The sequence below is a fragment of the Microtus oregoni genome, unplaced genomic scaffold (genome assembly GCF_018167655.1).
Source record: "Microtus oregoni isolate MIOR12 unplaced genomic scaffold, Mior012 000007F_ref0000211, whole genome shotgun sequence".
Taxonomy (NCBI): domain Eukaryota; kingdom Metazoa; phylum Chordata; class Mammalia; order Rodentia; family Cricetidae; genus Microtus; species Microtus oregoni.
The window spans coordinates 27,562,073-27,585,296 of NW_024543066.1; the positions used below are offsets into that span (position 1 = coordinate 27,562,073).

The 23,224-nt window shown below is 36.6% G+C and overlaps 1 protein-coding gene across 1 annotated transcript; it reads left to right on the forward strand.

The window, feature by feature from the left end:
• Positions 1 to 6,762: 6,762 nt before the first annotated feature.
• Positions 6,763 to 7,090, forward strand: LOC121451109 (CDC42 small effector protein 1-like). Its single transcript, XM_041656621.1, has one exon. The coding sequence runs from the start codon at positions 6,851 to 6,853 to the stop codon at positions 7,088 to 7,090; it is 240 nt and encodes a 79-aa protein (XP_041512555.1). The 5' UTR covers positions 6,763 to 6,850.
• The last annotated feature ends 16,134 nt before the right edge of the window (positions 7,091 to 23,224 follow it).

A 23,224-nucleotide genomic window follows, 5' to 3' on the forward strand; every position in this document is an offset into this window, starting at 1 on the left:
TTACAGAGCTATAGTAATGAAAACAGTGTGGTACTGGCATAAAAACAGAGAAGTCGACCAATGGAATCATATAGAAGACCCAGATTTTAACCCACAAACCTATGAACACCTCATTTTCGATAAAGGAGCTAAAAGTATACAATGAAAGAAAGAAAGCTTCTTCAACAAATGGTGCTGGCACAACTGGATGTCAACCTGTAGAAGAATGAAAATAGACCCACATCTTTCACCGTGCACAAAACTCAAGTCCAAATGGATTAAAGACCTCAATATCAGCCCGAACACACTAAAAAGGATAGAAGAGAAAGTGGGAAATACCCTACAACAGATGGGCACAGGAGATCGCTTCCTATGTATAACCCCAAAAGCACAGACATTAAGGGCAACATTGAATAAATGGGACCTACTAAAACTGAGAAGCTTCTGTAAAGCAAAGGACACTGTCACTAAGACACAAAGGCAACCTACTGACTGGGAGAAGATCTTCACCAACCCTGCAACAGACAAAGGTCTGATCTCCAAAATATATAGAGAACTCAAGAAACTAGACTTTAAAATGCTAATTAACCCAATTAAAAATGGGGCACTGATCTGAACAGAGAATTCTCAAGAGAAGAAGTTCAAATGGCCAAAAGACACTTAAGGTCATGCTCAACTTCCTTAGCAATCAGGGAAATGCAAATCAAAACAACTTGGAGATATCATCTTACACCTGTCAGAATGGCTAAAGTCAAAAACACCAATGATAACCTTTGCTGGAGAGGCTGTGGAGGAAGGGGTACCCTCATCCATTGCTGGTGGGAATGCAATCTTGTGCAACCACTATGGAAGTCAGTGTTTCGGTTTCTCAGGAAATTCGGGATCAACCTACCCCTGGACCCAGCAATACCACTCTTGGGAATATACCCAAGAGATGCCCTATCATATGACAAAAGCATTTGTTCAACTATGTTCATAGCAGTATTATTTGTAATAGCCAGAACCTGGAAACAACCTAGATGCCCTTCAATGGAAGAATGGATGAAGAAAGTATGGAATATCTACACATTAGAGTACTATGCTGCGGTAAAAAACAATGACTTCTCGAATTTTGCATGCAAATGGATGGAAATAGAAAACACTATCCTGAGTGAGGTAACCCAGACCCAAAAAGAGGAACATGGGATGTACTCACTCATAATTGGTTTCTAGCCATAAATAAGGGTCACGGAGTCTTCAATAGGTGAATCTAAAGAAGCTAAGTAAGAAGGGGAACCCAAGGAAAAACATATAGTTATCCTCTTGGCTAAGGGAAGTAGACAAAATTGCCGGGGAGAAAATTGGGATCTTGTGGGTGGGGTGGGATCGGGGTATGGGGAGATGGGGAGAGAAAAGTTAGAAGGGAAGGAGGTCGGGCCTTGGGAAAACAGGAGGATTGGGATAAAGGAAGGTTGGACAGGGGAGCACGGAACCACAGTTCTTAGTTAAGGGAGTCACTTTAGGGTTGGCAAGAGACCTGACCCTAGAGGGGCTCCCAGGTGCCCAAGCTGAGGTCCCCAGTTAGTTCCTTGGGGAGTTGAGGATAGGGAACTTGAAATGACCCTATCCTAGAGCAATACTGACAAATATCTTGCATATCATCATAGAACCTTCATCTGGTGATGGATGGAGATAAAGACAGAAACCCACACATGAGCACTGGACTGAACTCCCAAGGTCCCAATGAGGAGCAGAAGGAGGGAGAACATGAGCAAAGAAGTCGGGACCACGAGGGATGCACCCACCCACTGAGACAGTGGAGCTGATCTATTGGGAGCTCACCAAGACCAGCTGGACTGTGACTGAAAAAGCATGGGATAAAACTGGACTCTCTGAACATGGCAAACAATGAGGGCTGATGAGACGCAAAGGACAATGGCATGGGGTTTTGATCCTATGTAATGTGATGGCATTGTGGGAGCCTAGCCAGTTTGGATGTTCACCTCCCTAGATATGGACGGAGGGGGGAGGTCCTAGGTCTTACCACAGGGCAGAAAACCCTGACTGCTCTTTGGACTGGAGAGGGAAGGGGAAAGGAGTGGGGGGGAGGGGGAGAACGGTGGGAGGAGGGGGCATAGGGTGGGAGGAGAGCAACAAATGAAAAAGTAGTTGAAAAAAAAAAGAATGGACCATTTGGAAAAGAATTTGTTCTAAATGAAAGTAAGTTTTGCTTTACAATGGCATGAATTCAGTCCCCAGCAGGTTTATTAGCTGACAGAAAGGGAAAGGTCTTCATGTGGGCTTAAACTGAAAGTGATTCATAAATGTCCAAAGAATGAGAAATATCTCAGTTGGTTGGTCTGCATCTGCTGACTTAGAGACAGAGTCTATTACTGTGGAAGCAGATGGCAAACCAACGGAAAAGGGGAATGTTTGCCATGTTGCACAACTCCCACAAAATCATCTAAGGAATTCTTAGGGCCTCTGCTTTTCTTTCTATGCTGACAAGAGATGTGGGTTTATGTCCTCCACAAGTGTTTTTATATAAATTCCTGTTCAGAAGACTTATCTTGTAATGAGTCTCTTTTGACTAGTTGGTTGGAAAAACAATGAGGATAACCATTTAATATTTATTAAATTTGCAGCTAGCATTCAATGTCTTCTTGTTTTTATTGCTCAGTGGCACTTTTCAATTTATTGTAGGTTATGCTTTTTAAGGTTTTTCATTGAAATATAATTTAATTACTCCTCTTCTGCTTCTTTTCCCTCCTGCCCCTCCCAGATACCAACTTCTAACCCCTCTCATGTCCCACCACAACTAGCAACTGAGATTCTATTTTTCTTTGATTATTATAGTTACATGCATGCATCTTTGAATTCGTAAGTACAAAGAGATAAAACATACTAAAATCATTTTGTTGGTTGTGTGCATATGATTTCAGAGCTGCCCCTCTGCATTGGACAGCCAACAAGAGTCCTTGTCCCAGAGAAATGCCAATCTCCTACCTTAGCAGTCAACAGTTATCATTAGTTTGTATAGTGGTGGGACCCTGCAAAATTTCCCCCATTCTATATCAACATGTCTACTGATATTGTCATTGTTATAGTCTTTATTTTTATGTAGCCATTCCTAGGAGAAACTGTTTCACAACAAGCTTCCTGATACTCCGACTTTTACAATCTGTTTTCTCTTTTGCAATGGTCCCTGAGCTATAGATGCAGAAGTAGGGATAAATATGAATCCCTTGTGGTTGGGCTTCTCATAATCAATTGACTTCTGCGTTATGCCATCAAGGAAGCTGTCTTTAAAATAAATAGTGACTACCATAGACTGTTTTGTTCACAAGGCAGATGTCTTTGAGGAAATCAAATTGTTTGGAAAACACCCTCTAATAGAGTCAAAAACACATTTCCTGAGATGTCACAAGGTGTGTATTCCTTGTGTAAGCTGAAGATGAATGTGACAAGGGGTTGAGCTACAAGGTCTGTGAAAATGAAACATGCCTTGAAGTCATTTTAAAAATTCACTTTTGAAAGATAGCTTAAATTTTTCATTTTTATTTCAGAATAGTGATGTAATAGTACTAATGCTGTTTTGCTAATTATTTATAGATTTAGTATAAAATAATTAAATTTATGCAAAATTAATCAAGACATATAAAACCAATATTTTGACCATTACTGGAAGTTCTTTGTTATCTTAAAATGATGCTAACTTTAAAGCGATGTACTGGAAATTTAAAGGAGTACTGAGCTCCTTTATTCTGCTGAATAGAAATTAAGTTAATTTGGTAGATGTTTAAAGTTTAGGAGTCAACCGTGATTCTTCAAAATTTTCAATTTACTATAACAGACCATAAAAACAATGGTATACGAAGAATAAAAAAAAATCAATAGGTAGTTGACATAAAATCTTTCAAACAGTGTGCTTATCAGGAAGGGAAGCCATAGTAGTCTGTTGTTTTCCTTTAACTTAACTTGTAAGTTGACACAAAAATGGTCTTCTAATCATGATCATCAAACATCCATCACCTTCTATCACAGCATGCATACCAAACAAGAAGGTACTCTGTTCATAAGTGTTAATCCTGTCATGCAGGGGTTTTTGGGATAAAGTATTTAAGAATTTGTGGTTATTGGCATCTATTCTTAAACTCTTGCATACTAATGCCCTACTCAAGAGCTGTTTTCTCTTATGTTTAGCAAACTTTTAGAAGAAAACTGATATGAATGTGTTGTCTTGATTCTTTCACCTTATTTGTTCTTTTATTACAATTTGAGATTTTCATCCTTATTCTTTGCCTGAAATGTGTGATTAAATTTTGCATTTATTAACTTTCTGCACCTTTTTTCTCTTTGAGAGCATTTTTGATTCCTAGTCTACTGCCAAGTTATTTGTTAATCTTATGAGCCTCTCTTCTAATTTCCCTCCTTGAATAAAGAACTCTCACCTTTGTCCCCGTTCTGTTTATCTGCACAGTATATCCAATAAAGGAGTGTGTTTTTTACCATCAGTGTAGCAAGATACACAGCCGTAGACTGATGATGAGGCCTCTACCGAACACCAGATCCAAATATTCAAATAATCATTTTGTAGCATAATGCTCCACAGATAGGCCTGATATTCTCCAAAATGAAGCGATCCTATAGACAAATATGTTAGTGGAGATTGCAAGTGAGTGTTAAAAATCATTTCTGCTAAACTAAACAAAACAAAGCAACTCCAAATGACAACAACAAAACCTCACACACCCAATCAACCAACCAAACTAAAAGGTAAATATAAAACATCATCTTTCAAATAATTTTGTACTTCAACTTTAAGAATGGAACTGTACTTTCCCTAGTATATAAGACAAATTGGCTGCCCTAATTGTATTTTTGTATCTTCTTAAATAAATTCTTTATAAGTTATTGGTAAGTTAACTAATATTTATAAGAATTCACCCACCTCTCTGACTGCAACACTGTTTCCTTTCTTTCATAATTCCAGTAATCTAAATTTAGCATAAATTTAACATTTCTTATGCTGTAGTCTCAGCCCATGCAGTTACACACTGTAGGTGCTGTCAGAGTGAAAATAGTACAATGGCACTTCCTATTCATATTTTTAAATGGATCTCTAGACAAAGGCAAGTGCATATATTCTAGTTTGCATTTTATACAGAATGTAGTATGGACTAGCTCCTTTTCTTCTACTCAAAGTTAAATACTTTGCTCTCATACTTCATACAAATTGCTAAATATCCAAAGCAATAAATTAAATCCAGACCCCTTTCACTTAGAATTGAGCAATGTGTGCAATGATGCCTCTACCTGAAAAAACAGCTTCTGTATTATGTACCAAGGGAACACTTGATTTCTCTTCATATTTCCATTTTGTAGAAACTCCAGTCCTGTCCCTGAGATGTTGGATATTTTTCTCTACTGCATCATCTATTGTTCATATTTACAACACAGCAAATAACTGCATTGGCAATATATGTGCTGCTTCCTTGTATACTACTAACCTTGAATTTCGAGAACTTGCATTTATGCTTATTATGCATGCTTATAGACCATAGTTTACATGGAAACTTCCTTACATGGGAGAATATATGTGTAGTTTTGAAATGGGATAGTGACTGACATTTATAAAAGCTTTTTAAATGAATTTATATAAGCCTTAGAATCTTTATTTAAATGCATTATTTATTTAATTGACAATTTTGTCCATTTAAATGTCATTTATAAATCCAACCCTCCATTCCCTGTGGGCTTCATGGAACCCTGCCATACATCCTGTGTCCAAACTTGGGGAACATAGGAGCTGCCATCAGGGAACTTGCCAGCTAGCCCTCAGTTCACCCTGCCCCCAACCCGCAGTTCCCTGCGAGCTCTATGGAACCTTGCAAAACAATGCAAACATTACAAAACCCTGCAAAAACAGCCTGGGCCAATACTGAGTGGACCTAAGAACCTGCTTCTATACTGAATGGACCTAAGAGACAGACACAGCAAGGATTGGATCAAGAAGCCAAGACACTGCTAGCCTCATTTGAAGGAAGAGATGGGTAGGCGCAAATGCAAGAATTCCTGCAACATCTTTAAAAACAGCATGGTAACACCAGAACCCAGTGGACACACAATAGGAAGACTTTATCACCCTAACCCAGAAGATGTAGAAGAAAACGACTTTAAATGATGGAGACCTTTAAAGGGAAAGTGAAAAGCTCCCTTAAAGAAATAGAGGAGAAGACAAATAGAAAGCTATAAGAAATTAATACATCCCTTAAAGAAAGCCAAGAAAACCAAGAAAAAGCAATCAAACAGGTGAAAGAAACAGTTGAAGACTTGAGGACTGAAATAGAGGTAATAAAGAAAACACATACTGAGGGGACCAAACCTAAGAATAATAGGGGTAGAAGAAGGAGAACTCCAGCTCAAAGGCCCAGAAAATATACCCCAAAAATTATTTTAAAAAAAGTTCCCCAACCTAAAGAATCCAAGTACACATCAAAAAAATCATCCACCATGATCAAATAGGCTTCATCCCAGAGATGCAGGGCTGGTTCAACATACAAAAAAAAAAAAAAAAATCTGCTGAGTGGCGGAGCCCCCACCCGCAGAGGCCGCCCACGCCGGGGAGCTGCAGGATTTCACATCAAAAGAAGACAGAACCTTGTGCCTGCCCGCCCAAGCCTCTTGCTGGTGCTTTTAGGGGCCCTAGGTCCGAGACTCTGACCTTCACTGCACGAGTGAGGGTCTCTAGGATTCCCACAGCCGGAGAACCATCCAGCTGTGTGAATCCCAGGTGCTGTTCCGCCTGAGAGTGAGGACTGGCTGGTTAGCAACAAAACAAGAGCCCTCTGGGGCCTCTGGCAGAGGCCCGAAGCTGGAACCATCAGGGAATATGAGTGAATTTTGGCACAAACTGGGCTGTTGCGTGGTAGAGAAGCCCCAGCCGAAGAAGAGGAGAAGACGGATTGACCACACCATGATTGGGGAACCAATGAATTTTGTCCACTTGACTCACATCGGATTGGGAGAGATGGGGGCAGGAGATGGACTTGCCATGACCGGTGCAGTTCAGGAGCAGATGAGATCCAAGGGAAATCGGGACAGACCGTGGAGCAGTTCTAGGGCCTTGTAGCTCCCACAGGCCTGGCTCTGCAGTCTTGGGGTTCCCATTCGGTGTCCAGCCCAGAAGAAATGCTGCCCACACCAGATCCCTTCCACAACCAGTGACCCAAGGGCCCCACCTCTCCCCCCTTCCTAACAAGTGCCTCCAAAGGCATGGGGGCTGGACTCCCTCTCCTCCCTCTGGCCTCTGCCCCTCCTGGAGATGGGCTCAAGGCAGCAGGACTGACCAAGTGACTACTGGTGGGCCAGAGGGGTCAGCTGAAGCCCTGGGCACCCTAGATCTGAGCTGGGGGTTCTCTGGGAGCCTGGAATGAGTTCCCTGCTACTGAATGAAGGTTGGGTGCCACCTGTTTAAACTTTTTGCCTATACTTTTTAAAGGAGGCAGGTAGGTGAGGGGACCACAGCTGCCTCCCTGCCCTCTTTCCTTCTGGAATGAGCACTGCAGAGGCCAAGGGGCAGGGTTACCGCTGCCCGGTACACGCTGGATTTCAGGTGAAAGCTCACAGCCCTCCACATCTCTGCCGGCACCAGGGTCTTGCTCCAGTTAGGCATCTAATCCCGTGCTTCTGTAGTATTAATAGCTTCCCAGAAATATTCTTTGTTTAATTAAAAAAAATCTATCAATGTAACCCATCATATAAATAAACTGAAAGAATAAAAACAAATGATCATTTGATGCTGAAAAGCATTTGACAAAATTAATTATCTCTTCATGATAAAGGTCTTGGAGAGATTAGGGATATAAGAATCATATCTAAATATATAAAAGCAATATATAGCAAGCCAACAGCTAACATCAAATTTAAATGGCGAGAAACTCAAAGCGATTTCACTAAAATCAGGAACAAGACAAGGCTGTCTGCCCTCTCCATATCTCTTCAACATTGTTCTTGAAGTTTTAGCAATAACAATAAGACAACATAAGGAGATAAAGGTGGTTCAAATTGGAAAGGAAGGAAGAAGTCAAACTTTCGTTATTTGCAGATGATATGATAGTGCATATAAGTGACCCCTAAAAATCTACCAGAGATCTCCTACAACTGATAAATACCTTCAGTGAAGTGGCAGGATATAAGATCAACTCAAAAAATCAGTTGCTTTCCTATACACAAAGGATAAAGAAGATGAGAGGGAAGTCAGAGAAACATCACCTTTCACAATAACATAAAATATCTTGAGGTAACACTAACAAAGTATGCGAAAGACCTATTTGACAAAAACTTTAATTCTTTAAAGAAAGAAATTGAAGAAGATACCAGAAAATGGAATGATCTCTCATGCTCTTGGATAGGAAGGATCAACATAGTAAAAATGGCAATCTTAACCAAAAACAATATGTAGATTCAATAAATCTCCATCAAAATCCCAACACAAATCTTCACAGACCTTGAAAGAACAATAATCAACTTCATATGGAAAAACAAAAGACCCAGAATAGACAAAATAATAAAGGAAATGCCAGAGGCATTACCATCCCTGACATCAAGCTCTATTACAGAGCTATAGGAAAGAAAACAGCTTGGTATTGGCATAAAAACAAAGAGGTAGACCAGTGGCATCAAACTGAAGACCCGGATATTAATTCACACATCTAAGAGCACCTGATTTTTGACAAAGAAGCAAAAATTATACAATGGAGAAAACAAAGCATCTTCAGCAAATGGTGCTGGCATAATTGGATGTCAACCTGTAGAAGAATGAAAATAGATCCATATCTGTTGCCATGTACAAAAATCAAGTCAAAATGGATTAAAGACCTCAATATTACTCTGACTACTCTGAACCTGATAAAAGAGAAAGTGGGAAGTAAACTTCAATGCATGGGCACATGAGACCACTTCATAACCCCAGTGACACAGACAATAAGAGCAACTATGAATAAATGGGACCTCTTGAAACTGAGAAGCTTCTGTAGAGCAAAGGACACAATCAATAAGACAAAAAGGCAGTCTACTGATTGGGAAAAGAAGCTTCACCAACCCCACATCAGACAAAAAGGACTGATCTCCAAAATATATAAAGAACTCAAGAAATTAGACATTAAAATTCTAAATAACCCAATTAAAAAGTTGTATACTAAACTAAACAGAGAATTCTCATCAGAAAAATTTCAAATGGCCTAAATATACTTACGAATATGCTCAACTTCCTTGGCTATTAGGGAAATGCAAATCAAAACAACTTTGAGATACTATCTTATACATGTCAGAATGGCTACTATCAAAAACACTCATGATACTTTATGCTAGAAATGATATGGAGCAAGGGGAACACTCATTCATTGCTGGTGGGAATGAAAACTTGTGCAACAACTTTGGAAATTAGTGGGTGTCCCAAATCCTCCACTTGAGGGCTTACCTGGTTACAGAAGATGGCTGGTTCAGATTCTTTGCTAGGGTTATTCTTGTAGAGTCCATGGAGTTTACATTGCACTAGGTTTCCTCTCTCTCTAAATGCTCCCCATTCAATTTTTTTTTCTCAGTATCACCCCCAGTTGATACCTTCTGTTCCCAACTTCAGCTACCCCAAGCCTACCAATGAAATCTATTCTATTTTCTCTTTCTAGGGAGATTCATTTATCCCCCATTAAGCCCTCCTTGTTACTTAGTCTCTATGGGTTGTGGACCTTGACATGATTATTTTGCAAGTATTATCTTCTTATAAGTAACTCCATAACAAGTTCGTCTCTTAGGGTCTAAATGAATTTTTAAACGCTACCACCTCTTTGAACTTCATGTTTGTTGAATACTTAAGCAACATATTTATGCCTACTGAAATTTACTAGTGTGTGGGTTTGGTAATGTCTTTGTGATTAATATGATTTAGAAATGTGGTATGTATTCTGCATGAGATCAAAACTAGCAGTGATTCGTTCCCAAAAGTAGGAAGCGTCTATTGTACTTGCATGATAAATAGAAGTGTATATGTTGATAGAATTGCTCAAAATAGATGGCATGGTAATCAAGAAACATTTCTAAATATTTTTTTACCTTTTAAATGAAAGTCCATAATGCACTATGGTAACAGCACTTGCATTTCTTGAAGAACTGGCAATCTGCCAATGCAGGCACCCCAGTTGTATTCCTTAAATACAGCTGGCAATCTGCCAATAAAGACCCCGGTTTTGTAAGTGCTTTTCCAGTTATGTGACTGACAGAAATGCTTGTTATCATCATCCCTGGAGTTTTATATGCATCTAGTTTTGCTTGAAACTATTTATTGTTTTACTTTGTTTTCTACAAACATTTGTCTGACCAATTAATTAAGCTATTACCAAAAGATTTAAGTAAATGGATTATCTCACCATAAAACCAACTAAGCCAGAAATAGATGAATCTATTTTAAATTGGAAACCCCAGTGCTTTAAGCATACAAACACAACATTAAATTTTGACAAAACGACAAATGGTAGCAATCAGCTAATGAAGGGACTAAATCTTCATGGGAAACAGCTTTTTACAATGGGAACTGAAATAAAGTTAGCATGTAAAATTCTATTTCAATTGGGTTATACATTATTAAATGTGCTTATGAGTAAATACATGTAGAAAATAAGGTTTAAATGTAGTTACACAATGTCTGTTATGCTTTTAGGTAGGAATCAGAAATACCACAGAAAACACACACTTGTTGAAATATAATTTGTATTATGAATTGCAGAGTGATAGTTTAAAAATAAAATCAGTAGGAGACTCCGAGTAATAAGCTACAATACTGAAAATGCTGAGAAAATAAAATAGCCCTCATATATAGAAATCACTTTAACTGTATCCATGTGTCTCACCAATCACTGAATCTGGGGACTGGCTAATGTTTTGTAACCTCTTGGTAAATAGCATTTAAACACAGCTGCATGGTTCCTCATAGTAAGCTATGGTTGTTTTCACTGTAGTGGAGAGCAATTATAATGCAGATGCTAATGTTCATCCAAAAATATATAGCACATATCATTAGAAAAAAAATGGTAGTTCCTTCATCTAATTAGCTTGTCTCTTCGCTAAGCTTGCAACTTTGATCATAATCCTCTAAATGCACACTATAAAAGATAGATATAGCACCAAGATTTTGTTATCACTTTACACCATAAATAAATGACATTTTGTCTTTCCTGAATTTGCATACATTTTATTGAATTATAGCATTGCTAATAATATAGTAAATGTCATTATTTCTATTAAAAACCATATTGCAAATACGTATAGAAACAAGCATCTTGGTCAAGAGACAGAAAACCCCTTTTGAACTCCCATGCCACACACTACACGGACCTCTATCTTTATCCTGAATTTTGCTTTTGATAAGCATTTGATTAACTTTGATTATTGGATTTTAACATAGCTTATGTATTTTTATTAAAGTATTGGTGTGTATTTGATCTGTTTCAACTTTTTATTCAGCCCCATATCATGAGTAAGCATACCCCAATGAATATACTTTTTGCACATGGATATATGCATTTTAACTGGAGATTTAGCAATATATTTGGAGTTCTCTCTGTATTAAAAATGTCTTATTTTTCCACTTATTGCTTGGCACTTCTCCTTTCTAAAGAGAACATTTTAATCACCAGAAGCACTTAATTTTAATTTGCACTACTGATCAACCTTTCACTTGATGATTGATTTTTTTTTACTTTTTTGATACACATTATTTAGAAAAAATATATTTGACATCCAGATCTGCAGCTCACCTGAGATTATTATTTAGGTACTCTTATATTAGATATGTTTTTTTCATATGAAACTCAAAGTAAATCAATAATATGAATAAAAAGAAATGGTAAGTTTTTCACCATTCTGCAACATCACTTCAGTCATGATCTCTTATATTCTCTTCAATATATTCTTTTATCGATTTTTTTTCTCTCTTAAACTGAAACCTCACTGTTTAGATGGACTGGAGTTTTTTTCTGGCTTGAGATTTTGCAAGTCTTGTGTAGGCTGTCATGGTGAGTTCACATTTTCCTTTTCTCTGTTGTATTTGGAATTTTTTTTTACATGTCCACCAACCCTGGCCCTTACAATGTTTCCTTGCCCTTTTCCCCTATAGAATGCTTAGATTTGAGGGTCAGGAGTGTAATACATACAATACATCCTATTTGAACCCTTCAAAATTTCTTATTATTTGCTTAGTCTAATTGTGGGTTTCTGTGTTAATTATCATATACGGAAAATTAATTGAGAAGATGTTTCTCTTATGAGGGTTCATCAATGGACTGATATGTAGGTAGGGCAAGATGTCATTGTAACTATTTTTTTATTGCTACATTCATTTAGGAGAATGATAGTATTGAGTTTTCCCTTAGGGCTCATGGTCTATCTAGTCTCAGCCCTCATTAACAATGTCAAGGCAGTCAGCATTTATTGAAAATAGATTGCTCTTTTAGTTTGTAAGGTCTGTTGCTGGCTAAGACTGATGATAAATTTTCTCCTTTAGTAGTGATTATTTTATCTCCTAACACGATGAACACTAGCCAGTAGGGTGGAGCCTTTTGCTGCAGTATGACCTGGATTTTTCCATGTACTTTGATATAAGTATGTGGTATCTTCAGTAAGAAGTTCTTGCCATTAAGTTATGGTGGACAACAAACAGCTTCGGCAATAAAGGAATAAATGGAAACATGTTGGCCTATGAAACAACAACATGTAGCACATTCTTGTTATTGGAAGTTTATGTGGTAGCATATGATGTATAGTTGGGATAACATCATATTATATGGTAACTTCATCTACATTCCTTTTGATAGATGTACACATTTTACAAAGCTTCTGTAATAGTATCTTTTCTTGTGGCTTTTCAAAGAACTTTTGGCTAGTTAGCCTTTTGATAGCATCTATCCTCTGATTTTGGTCTCATTAAAGTTTTTCTTATCTTTATAATATCTTTCTATCCTTACATTTTCTGTGCCTCGTTTATCCTGAATGTTCTAAGGATTTTAATCTTATGTGTGCTTCTTGGATCTAGAATACTTTCTAAATTGTATACATTTAGATATATTTAATGTGTTCTATTTTCCATTAGCATCTGTTCAAAATGTTTTAAAATTCCCTGTCTCTTTCATAAGATGTCAGAAAATAGGCAGCTAATTTAAAGCAGAAAGAAATTTTTTTAATAAAAACTTTAGATTAAATCAAGATTTCTCAGAGAAGATTCTCTTTGTCTTTAATTTAGTAAAATTTCTTGAAACTGGTTACATAGCCAGAAATGGTGAGTTTTAGTAATACTTCATGACTCTGGAATTTCTTTTGTTGGGCAAAATGTTCCTTATATGTATCTGTGGTCTAACAACATGGAGATACATACACCCTCACAAATAACTTTAGTTACTTTTATAGTAAGCTTAGGATATTTACAGTACAACAGCTGAATCATAAGTATGGTATAAGGACATTTTCCCCTTAAATATGGTATTATACCATTGTATTATTTTAGAGCTAAGAACAAATCAAACTTTGAATACAATGCTGAAATTTTGATAAAAAATATTTTGAAAATTATTTTAAAGATTAATGATATTTCTTATACTCAAAAAGTGGGAGAAAATTTAAACATTTTCAGAACTTACTTAATATTCTGGGGACTCTGCATTTAGAAGGAAGCTTCAAGCATTCTGGGCTAATTGCTTCTTACAATTAAACTGTTAAAAATATCTTAGGAAGGATATAGCTTCCAGGAAGTCATTCATTAAATGGTAAAAAAAAAGTAACCCACACAAGTATTTCTGTTCCAATCATTCCCTGAATTTTAATGTTTAGAAAAGTGTGTATATCATTTTATGATATTAAAATAGTGATAATTATTTACTAAATCTTTGGTAATGAATGCATTTCTTATATTCCATGAAGTAAATGAAATGAGTTAAGGTATAAAATGCTTATTTTGCATTTGGATGGAAAACTACAAGGCTAACTTTAAAATAATATATGCACACTAATTTCTTGATTATTGAAGCAATATGCGCTCATTACAAAATTAAAAAACTAATTTACTGAATGTCTAATCTATTAATCATGTTGAATATTCAGTCATTTTTCTTTTACAAATCAATCAATAAATATCAGTTATTATATATGTATACTTATACACACATATACAATACCATCATTTTTGAGCTGATACTTTTACATTATATAATCCTATACAGTTTATATAAATGAGCCTGACTAGGGGACATTTATTTCCTAATACTGTAAAGTTATAAGGAATGATGTGAGGATTTATGATAGATTCTAATACATGAATACATTGAATAAAATTGCAGATTTGTAATCAATTTGCCAATGATTTCTCAACAAATCCTGCTGTAATCAACATCATTAAAATGTTTTAATTTTTTCCATATTTATGTCAATATAAGATATATCAGCACTTTTAACATTCTGCATCTGAAAATCTTTCCTTATTGGAGAAATAAATGCTTTCTGTTTTTATGAAAAGAAATTGGTGATGAAATCAGATCTATATATTTAAGCAGTTTTCTACTTTTTGCTTTTTTTTGAGAATTGCATAAAATGTATTTCAAGCATATTCACCCTGCTCCTACAAGGCTCAGATAAAAAGATTCATCCTTCTCCAGACAGCTTATTGTTGGTTTTTAAAGTTTATATTTATCAATTTTGTGAATATGGTTGTTCTGCTATCTTGTACCCTTGTGTATCACATGCATGCCTGGTTCCTAAAGAGGCCAGAAAACAGTGTCAAGATACTCTGGGGCTGGAGTTACAGATTCTGATGAGCTACCATGTGAGTATTGGAAATTGAATGTGGGGTTTTCTGGAACAGCAGTCAGCAATCTTAAGTTAAGCTCTGAGCCAGCTTTCCAGCTCATAGTGTTCTCTTAAACAAACAAACAAACAGAAATGAAACATTTAGCCCAGTTTGTGCTACCCATATGCTCTTGGCTATGTGGCTATTCCCTGGAGCCTTGTCTACCTACAAGGAACCATATTCTTCCAGAAGTTATAAGTTGCAAACAATACCTTAGCTGGAGGTGGAATTATATACATATTCACCTCTCTTTCCAGGTTATGTTAGTCTGTGTTGAACTTGTTCAGTTTTCTTTTTATTTATTTATTAAAGATTTCTGCCTCCTCCCCGCCACCACCTCCCATTTCCTTCCCCCTCCCCCATCAAGTCCCCCTCCCTCTTCTGCCCAAAGAGCACGCAGGGTTATAAACACTGTGATATCATATGAATAACCTCCTTGTTGTGTTCAGGAAGCATGTTTTATAGAAGTCATCCACTCCATCTGGCTCTTTAAATATTTTTGTTCCCTCTTCTGTCATGATCCATGAACATTGGGAGAAGGTGTTATGATATAGATGTCTCATTTAATGCTTAGCATTTCATAGTGTCCTATTCTCTGCACTTTGAACACTTGTGGTCCTCTGTGTTATTTGTCATCTACTGAAAAATGAAGCTTCTCTGATAAAGTTTATGAGGAGCATTAAATAAAAGGTATAATGATAAGTCATTAGTAGTTTATTTAATACTGTATCCACTTAGCAGAATAGTAATAGTAACTTCTCTTCTAGGGCCCATGACTTGTTTACACAGTTCTTGACACAGATGCTACTAAATATGGTTATTATCATGTGGTCAAAGCCAAAAATGGTTGGTGCAACCTATGCCATTTATGCCAGGATTACACAAAAGGTATATCTTTCCAAACTAGTTGGTATTGTGGCTTGCAAGATTCATTATTTCCTTTCTCCTTTGATAGGAATGAATCATAACTTACAGCAGCATGAAAGTAAGCCAGTAATGAATGAAGCTTTCAGATTATTATAAATTGATTTTTGCATGTTGTACAACTCAAGTATATGTTGTTATAAGCAACCCGAAGTTCTGGAAAGTAATCAAGAACATCAACAATTTCAAAACAAGCAACTTATTCTTAGTACTGGTCCTTTTGTTTGTTGCCTATAGTGAATAATAGAACATTGTTACCTTGTGACACCTAAACTCTTTTTATGTATCTGAATGTGTGAATTTTAGGAAGCTTATGCTTATGCTTCCTAAAATGCCTATTTCTTATATGCCTTTATATTCCTTATATGCCTATTTTGAATGGCATCTGATCTTAGTCATTATTCCCAGTGTTTCCTCCTATTCTCTGCTCTCCCATCCCATCTAAACCTCCCGGATACATTAATTTTATCCCTCACTTCATTTAACTGCATTCTTTTTTCATCCTTGAAAGACTTGACCTATGACCCCTTACTACTTTCCTGACCTCTATAGGTCCTCCAAACGAAACTCACATATCTAAATATTTGAAGACACCATCCATATACAAAAGAAAGAAAACATACAATGTTTATATTTATGAATCTGAGTTACCCTAATCAGAATAATTATTTCCAGTTTCAGCCATTATATTTCAGACCCATTTTAATCTTTTTGTTGAAAAAATTGTATTCAATATATTTTGCTCTTCTTACCCCAGTTTCTCCCAGATCCTTCTCAACTCCCTACCTACCCAGTTTATATTGTTTCTCTCTCTCCCCCCTTTCTTAAGAAAATATAATCAGAGACCAAAATACAGCATCAGCAATGACAATGAAAACAAAAACAAACACACACACCAATCCTGTTATATCTTGAAGACACTTTTTTTGAATTACTAAACACCTCTATCAATTATAATATTGTGTCTCCTTTCCAATCCATGATCTCACTAGCTCCATGCAATTGGCTAGGCAATTTATGCCAGACATGATTTTGTTTCAGTATAATAAAGGCAATCCTCCATACCCCACAGCCAAATCTTCCTATTCTGTAGAGTGGGTCTTTTTTATTTTTATTTTTTAAGCTTTCTTTATTAATTTCATTGAGCTGTACATTATTCTCTGCTCTGCTCCTTTCCTCTCCCCTCCCCTTCAACTCTCTCCCGTGATCCCCATGCTCCCAATTTACTCAGAAGATCTTGTCTTTTTCTACTTCCCATGTATGTCTCTCTTAGATTCCTCATTGTTGTCTAGATTCTCTGGGGTGGTGATTTGTAGGCTGGTTTTCTTTGATTTTTGTTTAAAAGCCACTTATGAGCGAGTACATAGAGTGGGTCTTAAACTCACTTAGACAGCTATTATTTGCTGTCAACATGTGGGTGCCACTTTTCACACCTTTACAGATATCTTGCTATGCTGGTCATTGTTGTGATTCATAGTGTTGCTGCTGTGTAATATCACTAATTGCTTCCCTGCCTTGACTCTTGTATAGTAAGAAATCTTTTATTTAAAGGAGAACCAATTGACTGTGAATTAAGCATATTTTGTTAAAAATGTTCTAAATTCTTAGCTATCAGAGAAAGACAATTTGAAACTACTCTGAGATGTCCTACCCTGGTCAGAATGGTTAAGATGTCAAAAATTAAATGTCAACTTACATCTTTCTTCCCTCAGTATTTTTATTGATCTTTCGAGGATTGCATTAGATGCATTTTGAACATATTATCCCCTCCCTCAAACTCTCTATACTTCTATCCATTCTATGTTATTTTGAGGTTGCTTTATTTTTCTTAGTACATTTAGTTCAATTTGTGTTATCTAGATAGTTTGGGGAGTTAAAAATGCCTTGTTGTGTTGTCTCCTTACCAGGGCTCATATCATGAAAGAAAGCAATCTCTTTCTCTCTTAGTTGCTATCAGATACTTCCAGTTCTTCAGCTATTGGTAAAGTTTTGTGTCTATCATCACTCCTCTATTATTGGATTTTTTCTGGCCACAGCTTTCTCAAGTCTTATGGGTGTTGTGAAAATCATGCGGTCAAAGTGGACCTGACTATCTTTTTTCCTTTTTTCACTTCTTCCCCTTTTCCTCCATTCTTTCTCCTCGTCCTTCTTCTCCCTGTTGTCTATCTGCTGAGAATCAAATCCAGGACCTTGTAAATGCTAGATAAAACTCTATCACTGAACTAATTCATAAACCTGTTTTTTAAAATTACCCCAATTTAGTTTTTGAAACTAATTCTTTTCCTTACTTTTCATAATGTCTAATATTTAATAAGCCAAGTATTTACTTTTAAAATTCCTTTTTATTTTTTTTCATTTTTATGATTATATATTTTTGTGTATGAAAACTCTCACATGGTACAGATTGACCTTATTTACTTAATCTTCTTGTTCTAAGTTCCTATTTCTAGTAGTACAGGCATACATCATCATGCAAGTCTAGTGCATATAATTGAAATCTATAATTTTATAGTTTTTGCTTGTTTGTTGCTGCTGCCTGTGTGCAGTCTCCATTTTCCTGGAGACAGTGGTTAAAAGATGCAAAGTCAACAGCACAGAGTCCAGGAGATTCCAATACAGAAGTCCTTTATTGAAAACAGGTTGGGTTTTTTTTTATAGGGTTAGGGAAATTAAATTGCTACAAGAACATTTCTGGTTGGTGTTTTGGAAACTAGTGGTCATTGTTGGTATATTGTGATTGGGTAGGAATGTGTGTCATTAGTTACTTTGCTTTTGGTCCACTGACAGGTTGTCTTGACTAATTTTGTTTACTCATTTTGAGTTTGCATGCACTTGATTGTGCTTGAGCTATTGCAGTGCCTCATCTCACCTCTTTAATTTTATTTTTATTGTGGGAGTTATGGATTGTTATAACTCCACCTCAAGGACTCCCCCAGAATTTTGGGCTGTGCCTGTCTTAGGTTGACCTGCCAGATAAGCTTGAATCCGTCTTTGACTACTAGTCCTCGAAGACTTGGTTCCCTAGTAGATCCCAAGAAGTCAGAAGCAAGTATAGACTTTTAGGAATGAGGACTTTAAATGGCCTCCTGTATTTATATTAGCCAAGTATGGACCACCTCCATTGGAGGTTTTGGTCCAGCATTCTCCATAGCCATTAACACCTGGAGGGTTGCCTTGTTCACCAAATATTGTCAGGATCTTAGCTGTAAAAGACATTTAGCAGAAATATTAGAGCCACCACAACCCCTCCCATAAGATACCATACAACAAGTTTAGAGGGGTCTAGCAGGGATTTTATGTGATCCCATACTTGGCCAAAGAAAGCAGTAGATAGACTCATGCTGAATTAAGTTGCATAGGATTAACAAACGTTTGATTCCATGGTCCCAATAAGCTATCTCTTGGTTACCATCTGGCCAAGGAAGGACTTGTTAGAAACTCGATATGGAGTTAAGCAAAGGGACTAAAATCAAGGATCACATTTGACCCTTACCAAATAGTGAAAGGTTTGTATTTTTTTCATCCAATAAATCATTTTGATATGAATTTATAATCATCATATGAACATGAGCATTAACTGTTGTGTGCTGAGGGCTGCAGCTGATTGTTTCATGGCTGTGTTTAAGGAATTGGTCATGGCTCCTGTTTGAATAAGAGAAGCTGTAGTGACTGCTCCTCCAGCTACTGCAAGCAGGAGGGCTGCGGTGATTGTTGTAGTTATTCCAAAGTCTCTTTATTCTAGTGGAACTTATAAGCTCTTCCTTGTGATAATTGGTAACATTAACAACAGGTACCCATAAGGATGCAGGAATATGTACCAGGACCACACAAGAGACTTCTTTAGGATTCCAGCAGGCACCCAGCATGCAGAGGCTTGTTGTGCAGTTTACATTTGTTGCATGTACTAGCATTGGTTAGTTAAAGGAAGAAGGGGTGCTTGATACAGACAGATATGCTTTTTAAAGTAAAATTTGCTTTTGGTGTTATTTGGACTGAGTCCTCAAATGGATTATTGCCCTTAAAGGTTGCATTATTGTAACTGCCTCCTTGTAAGAATAGGAGGGGTCTAAAGTCTATGTAAGCATGACTTCCACAGAGGGGCCAATTGCCAAACATGGGCCTATTGATCAGAGCAGGATTTCTATAGGAAAAATTGTTAGGGCTTATCAAATCATTAGCCCGAGATGCTCTCATCCAAATGAATACATTCCTTTCCCCCCTAACAACAAACACATAAGCATGATCTTGCCCTCTTGTTAACAGGGGAGTGGGTGGTTGCCAGACTTTTTTTTTAAGACCTCCACCAAGGCTTGGTGAGGGTCATTTTTATTTTCTGAGAAGACTATAGTCAGCTCTCCTTTTAGGGACTGGTTTATTCTTTCCACAATAGGCTGTGCTTGGGAATTATAAGGGATTTCTATTTAGTGTTTGATTTTATAGCTCTGTAAGAAGTCCTTAAAGGTTTGAGAGGCATACGCTGAACCATTGTCAGTTTTAATGCTGAGGGTAACCCAATAAGCAACATGGCTGACTGTAGTGCCTTGATAGTTTGTGCGACCTTCTCCCCTGTTTGGGCCAAAGCATACACAAAAGAAGAGTGGGTGTCAATAATTATATGTATATATTTAAGCTTTCCAAAGGGGCATAATGAGTGACATCCATCTGCCAAAGAGCACTGGGAACAAATCCTCTGGGGTTTATGCCTGCCTTATTCTGAGGTCCCAAAGAGGCCAATGGAGCAGAAGTGGTCCAAGCTCTAGTTAAATCTTTACAACTGGGCAAGGGGAAATCGGGTTAAACTTGCATGTAAGGACTGTCAATAACTTCCTTAGTTGTACTGATCCAGGATTTGGTTGGGTATAGAGTCTTTCCTAATGATTAACTGTAACTCCTGGGTCAGGGATTACACCAAGTACCAAGAGCAACTGATGACTGGCTTAAAGGGCAGCAAATGGCTTATTTTCATAGACTTTCCCAAGAAGCTGGCTGTGCACATAGAGCATGAGCAGCACCTGCATCTCGATTGCTGAGCTCAACTCCAGGGTGAAGTTAGTGGAAGTAGAACCAGAGTAGTTGAGCAGAGAGACTAGGAGAGTCTGCTGGAGGACAAGGACAGACGAGAAAGAGAAAGTAGTATTTGTGGATCCAGTGTGCTGCTTATAGTGAGGGACTTTCGCTGTTTGGTAGGCTCCAGCCATATGCTCACACAGTGTCTCAGGGCAAAAAAAAAAAAAAAAAAAAAAAAAGGGCCTGTCAGTGGGTCCTTTATTGGTTCTACCTCTTGGGTGGTGAGCCCTTATGTGGAGGTACCGGCACGCACTGAGTCATGATGAAAAGTTTCTAACCAGGAAGTAAAACAGACTCCAGGAGATTTCAATACAGAAGCTCTTTATTGTAAACAGAATGTGTATGTGTGTGTTTAATGTGGTTAGGGAAATTAAGCTGCAGCAGGAATGTTTCTGGTGGTCCTTTGGAAGCTGGTGGTCCCTGCAAGCATGTTGTGCTTTGCTAGGAGAACATGTAATTAGTTACCTTGCTTTTGGTTCAGTGACAGCTTGTCTTGGCCAATTTTGCCTACTCATTGTGAGTTTGCATGCACTTGCTTGGACTTGTACTATTGCCCTGCCTCATAATTTTCTTTACCAAAAAGTGTCAACAGTATTTGTATCAATATTCTCTCAAATATTTAGAAAAAGTTATCTCATTTTCTAAGATTTAGGAACACTGTATATATAAACACACATAAATGAACACAAAGTAATATAGATATACAATGATAGCATAGAATTAATATATCTAAAATGCTACTAAATATAATTATAGTTTATGGTACAATTTAGAATATTTTTTCTAGTAGAAATAAAGACTCTTCATTACACATTTATGCTGTTTTAGTCTCAAATGTTTGAAGAAATATTTACTTAAAGAAAAGCAACAGAAAGTGTGACATATAATATCTATTAACATATGGTTGTTTTTTGATGTATATTACAATCTCTAATCAACTGCAATGTTAAGTTGAGCTTCAGACTTCACTGTGGAAAATAACAGTTAATAAATGAATGACGGAGATGATTATGGTATGAACAAGAACAATAGTAGGTAACATTAGTATAGAATTTTGATAGTAGATTAAGTTCTAATTATTTTGGTTATGAATGATTTATTTGTTCCATATTTGCTTTTTCAAACTTCACCATTTTGCAATGGAATGACACTTACATGTCTTTATATAAATGCTACTGTGATGCTAACTTCAGGAGAGATAGACTTTGTTATGCTGCTACTGAATTCTCATAACTTCAACAGAACATTACAAGGTACAAACAATATTATAGTATTTGTGAATACAGCTTATAAAACATCATCCCAAACATTAACTCATATTTTAAGGAATGCTAACATTTTTTTATGAATATAGCAGGAGTTTTTTTTTTCCTAAATTACAAATACCTACTGGAGAATATTTTATAAAATGCTGGAAACAGAATTGCACAATAGCCTTCATTTATAACAGAAACAATCATTATTACTCCATAATTGAAAAATCTTATTTTATCTAATACAATTTTTTATTATGTTAGTATAGTGGTATTTAATCTTCCAGTAAACCTTCTTTGTTATCTCACTATTATAAATCAGTACAATAGTAAGTACAATATTAAACTCTTATTTCTAATTGACAATAACTATTTAGATGCTTACAGTATATTTTAAAATATACATATTTGTTATTTTATCAGTGCTTTTAATTATTTTCTTGAAAACTATATTTATACATATTCTCTAAATTCTAATGTAATGATTTTCTTAGGAAAGTTTTAGCAATTAACTTGTTATGTTCAAACTTTCTCAGTACTTATGCATATTCTAACATTTTAATCAGATTTTTTTTTCTGTATAACAACTCTGGTAAAGAGTTTTATGTCTACTTTTTTAGACTATTGTCCACAGCCATTTAATTAAACCTTGATCTAAATGTTTCTAAGTTCCTCTATTTTCTGTTGACTGTAAGGATTTTAGCCCTCACAGCTTAGATACAGCCCTTTAAACATCAGTCCCATAGAGTTTAATCTCCTCAATGAGATTTCTGCACTAGTAGAGTATACCAGAGTATATTACCTTTTGTGTACCAGTTCTAAGTTAGAAACCAGCCTTGGTATATCTGGATATACTTGGAAAAGAGCAGATTGTGAGGCCTCAGGGCAAGACTTCATGGGCAAAGTGCTTGCCACACCACCATAGAGCATGTTTCTATCTATGCATTAGTTTTTCTGCTTTGTACCTTTGAGCAAGCATGAGGATTTTTATTCAATATTTAAAATTCTACATTTGTTATTCCTGTTTTCAAAGGCATTATCATTTCTGAAATAGATTATCATTGTAAATGAAGACAAAGGTGGCATATTGTCTTTTCTAGCAGCTATGCCGAAGGAAGATGAAAGGTAAGTA